General features: G+C 35.2%; 1 protein-coding gene across 1 annotated transcript in view; it reads right to left on the bottom strand.

Annotated features, from left to right (window-relative positions):
- LOC101168050 (sodium bicarbonate transporter-like protein 11) overlaps window positions 1-4,629 on the bottom strand; it is a gene marked incomplete in the record, with an annotated part of 19,046 nt that extends 14,417 nt beyond the window's left edge. Inside the window, 1 exon segment of the mRNA XM_023958989.1 lies at window positions 4,453-4,629. Within this exon segment, the coding sequence (XP_023814757.1) occupies window positions 4,453-4,513 (61 nt within the window).
- Between the last annotated feature and the right edge of the window lie 428 nt (window positions 4,630-5,057).

Here is a 5,057-nt window from a genome sequence, read left to right as displayed (position 1 = left end):
ACTGGACGTAAACCCTCTGCACTTTGCAAGATCCCGGTCCAGCTAATTGGCCAAGTTATCAGACATAGCTGACACTCATCTAGACATTGTAGTGGAAATTGAATGAGTTCTATTGTTCTCATTCTTAGGAACAGTAATAGCAATTATCATCATTGCTTGTTTCTTAATCTGATAAAAACCTTCTTCTACTTGATGAGAAATTGAGCAGGTCTAAACGAGGCTTAGATTTAAGAATTTTTTTCATGCTATATGCATAAGTCTTTGTCCTTTAAGGAAACAGATTACAGCCCCCCCCCCCCCCCCCCACAGGCTGCTGTCATATTAACATTATCTTGGAGCTCCAGAATGGACAAGAAAAAACAACGAGAATGGCTCGAGCAGGGCGTTGCTCACGGGGCGGTCGCTCGTGCCAGGCGGTGGCACGTGCTCGGGCCCGCTAAATGCTACTTGTAGCTTTAATTTTAATTGCAATTGTTTTTTTATTTTAATCTATAGAACCTATAGAAATGAATTTACAAGTATTTCATTCAGTTCAATTTCTTTAGTTTTTAAAATCATAATTTTATCCTCACTTCTATGGCTGCAAAGATTTGTCTCTGACATTTACCACCATTATCTTTAGCCCTTGTGCTATTTTATGGGGTCCAGATTACCTACCATGACAAAGGTGGAAAGATTTCATGTAATCCATGGACACCAGTGAAGATCACAAATCATTGAAGTAAAAAGGTTCAGAGCACTGTCTAGTGGGTCTAGATGACCCAACTCCCAATGTTAAAGTGCCTAGGATAGCACAAGGGTTACTGGAACAATAAACCAATGAATTTAAACACATTTTGTATTTTCAGCTTCTTTGAGTAAAGTTACAGATCGACTAAGTGTAGTTTTCTGTAATTTGCTGATAAAAGTCTTGTGGGGTCCAGATGACCCAACTCCCAATGTTAAAGTGTCTTGGATTGCACAAGGGTTAGACTATGCTGTTGTCTTGGCTCAGCATTTTTTCACCAGTTTTCACCTTCTTCCAAACTTCCTAAATCCCACTCCAATCATCTTTTTATCTAGTTTTTTTAAAGCGTTACTGGTCTTTTAATTGTGTTTATGCCATTTTTAGCTAAAATTAAAAAAACCTGTGTCATTTTCTAGGACATCATTTCATGGAGCCGTAGGAGTTCTTTAGCAATTTGCCTTTGAGTTGTGGGCGGGACTGTTGGCACGGAGTAAGCCCATTAGCCATCCGTTTACACTGTCTCCCACTATCTTACAGCCCCTCACAACCTCAACCAAACATTACCAGTGCAACAAAAATGGTGAGCAATATTTGAGCTATGCAGTTGTACCGTTTTGATCCAGATTCCAGCTCAGACGAGGAAAACAAAGTCGTTTAGGGACCTATTTGTCTGGAAGTGGATAAATCAGAATGGAGTAGAGCAGGGAGCTTGTAGCCTGCTCTTTTTCAATCTTTTTCAAACAGCATTTTTTTTCTCTGCTCCTGATTCACAATTATTAGATACATATTCAGAAGTGCTCCTTTTTAAGCTCAGTTTTCTGTATATTTGTCCTCTATTATCAGAAAAATGTCACAAAATATCATCTTAAAAACACCACTAGCACAATTTCACAATTGGGTCTTTACCTGACATGATGTGCTCCATGGTTACCAGCACTGCCTGAATGTCTGTATTCAATTCAAAAGGTCAAAGAGGACAAGAAAGGGTTTCAGATGCAAAAAGCACTGTGGATTCAACAGTTTATGCACTACAGGCTTAAGAATTAGAATTTTTATGAGAAATATTTGTTGAGAAATTAAAGCACTTAAGCTCTGAAGGGCTTCAAAATGAAGAGGTAATAATTGTTAATTAGATTAAAAAAACATAAATGAACAGGATTTCTACTGAAATGTTTTTTAATCAATTTTTGAAATTATTTTTGGTTGAGCTATAATCTACTTTTGTACACATCTAGAAATTCCTGTAGAAATTACTACATTTTAGCAATCACTACTCATGTGACACAAATGATGCATTGTAATAAAAAAATAATAAAAACATAAAGAATAGAAACCTAAATACTAAAAGAACTTACAGTCATTTGTTAAATGTCTATAACAAATAAAACCTCCTTCTAAAATATTTTTTCATGTAATTTTTTAATTTACAACTTTTTATCATAAATTTCTAATTAAGTTGAAGCATTCTGAAATAGACCGTTTTCAAATTGTACATCAATTTTAAAACATGACATTAATAGTCAAAAAACCCTCACTATTTTTTAATGTAATTTAATTAACAAATCTTAACAGTCAGAAGAGTTACAGAAAGTTGATGAAAAAAACTTGATTTGTCTTGACGTTTTATCTAAAAGTTGTTGGTTGTGTTGCCAGAAGTGAAGGATTGTGAGGCCAAAAGCAACAAATATACCCCATCCAACGCTGGGAACTTTATACAGAGATGGAAAACAATCCTTGACCTGGTTTAAGGGTTGACTTTGTTTTCCTGCCTCTTTATTCCTAACTGCACAGTGTATTTATTCACATTAACCTGCCCGTTGTTTTCTAGAATTTACAAGTCTTGTAAAACTTTAATGTGGCTATTTTTATTTGACATCAAAGGTAATCATGGAGAACATCTTCGGTGGGTTTTACTCAAACATCTTGAGATTTGATCAGGAAAAGAACACACACTGAATAAACTGCAAAAACATTAATTTCACTAAGACTAAAAACGTTTAACTCTTGATTCCCAAACAGCTTCACATACATGATGGCTTGCTTTGGACCCACTGTGGCTATTGTCATCACTTAAAAAAACAGTTTCACAAAGCAAAAATACTTCCAATAATATAAATAAATGAATTATTTAAACTGATTTTTTTTTTTACTGTTAGGACCTAAATACCAAATGTTTTTTTTTTTTTTTTACCATCAGAGGGCAGCACAGCCATTCCTGACGCACATTCACACACATAAAACACTACACAAGCACATGCATTTCTCATGATGGTTGCTAAATAAAATATATTTAAAGCTAAAGCTATAAAGCTGTTAAAAGAGGCTAGTTTGAATCCCCTGTGGGTAATCTGAGGTTTACTGATTGTTTTTTCAGTCTGAGAGTTTGGTCATATAAGATTATTTGGATTGATCATTCACTAAACTGAAGCGCACCATGTGTCAATTTTATAGGATAAATACACAGAGCCCTGAAAAACCATGAACTGAACTTTGTTGCCATGTGAAGAAGTTGTGTCATTCACTTTTTGTTTACCTTTTCATCCTCACATTTTTCCATATTAAAATATAAAAATGTGAATCTTTTTGGGCCATTCTAAGCAAATGTTTGAATCAGACTGATAGATAAATGAAATGAGGTCTAAGCTATCAAATTCTACTTTTTTTTCTACTGGTGCTCTGTCTTCTTTACTGCTTTGTGAATGCATAACTACATGCCTAAAGCCTGTTAAAAAAGATTTTTTTTTTAAACAACAATTTCTTCACATAAGACAACAAACTGAATTTGAATTCAACATTTCTTTTCCAAACATTTTAAGCATTCACTCACATTGTGCAGATGTGCTCAAGGCAGGCCTCGCAACTGCAATTTTGTGGCTTCTACTGTAAAACATTAATGAGTCTTCACAAACATATGTGTTGAAACTGACCAAACACCTAAACGACACTGCATAACAAATATTTTGACTTCAACATGAAAAGTAACCTTTTAAAAATGTCCAGACTCCCCCGCATGATTTCTACCTTGATAACACATTGGACTGACTGAATAAATTAGCTAACATTTTAACAGCTAGTAGACATGCATGTGTAACAAGGTGGATCATTCACAGTCAAACATTAAAAATAGACACATGTCCAGGCAAACTGTACCATGTGTTTGTACTTACTGCGACTGGGGCTACATTCTATTCCGCTGCTGAATACACCAGACGAAAGTAAACTCATGAATACCACTTTTAGCTGTAAATGAGTAATTTCATTATATATAAAATGGGCTTTAGAAGATTTCATCTGCATGACATAAACACGGCCTGAAGGTTGTTTCTGCTCCACAGGTGGGAAAGTTTAGCAACTTGATAGTTTCTATAAAACTTCAAGGTTTAAAGACATATTTTCTGGGAACTTTTCACTAATTATTTTGCACTTTGAACACAATTATACCATAGGCAACAAATGCCATCTCCTTTTACACAAAAGTAACAAACCTTCAGCATGAGTAAGATTTTTCTGGACATTATTACTCAAAAAGACGTAAAAATTTAAAAAATCCAATTGAGTACTTAAGTATAAGTCAAAAAGTAACTGTCATAATTACTACTTGAGTAAACAGTGGAGCTTGCCTAATTGATTTGTTGTTTAGATAATATGGAGTCAGTCCGGGTAACTATATTGATCATTTGAAAATATTTCCGTCCTGTCGCTCATTGGGGACATCAAAGTCTCACCTTCAGCAAAACGATTGACTGTGACTCCAGACATTTCTTCTGCTTCCTCTCCTGGCTTCATGGTGCTGGAATTTTGCAGTTCTAAGTAAAAGTTCCGATTTTTTTCACTAATTAGAAGGAAAATGTTATACTGTGACAAGGGGCACACGGATGTTGAATAAAAGCTGCAAGTTGTCACATACAAGCCCACAGGTAGATAGGAGCAGGGTCGCTGACAATGAATAACAATTTAATGTCCTTCCTGCCAATCACAGGCCTCCTGGGAGAAGGCAAAACATTGCAGGTACGTCAAGGGAGGGGGGGTGTCTCAGCACAAAGATAAGTACAAGCGTAAAAAATAAAGCTGCTATTTTTAGCACAATTTTGCAATCTTTAGTACTTTTAGGTGTGAATTCGCAGTGCTTCAATTTTTGTGATCAAATACATGATTAAGATGTTATCAGTAATTCATTTGCACTGATGTTGGTGATATTCCTTTAATAATCTATTTAGAGAGAAGTTAAGGCATAAAGATAGTTTAAATGCAGTAATTTATATATGATCATCACATGTTTGCATCACATGTTGCTGGGGAATCTTTTGTGACAGGAGCAATGAAGTGTGAA

Source organism: Oryzias latipes, chromosome 10, assembly GCF_002234675.1.
Source record: "Oryzias latipes chromosome 10, ASM223467v1".
NCBI lineage: Eukaryota > Metazoa > Chordata > Actinopteri > Beloniformes > Adrianichthyidae > Oryzias > Oryzias latipes.
Note: the sequence above shows the minus strand (reverse complement) of the source record. Positions and strands in the feature narration are given on the sequence as shown.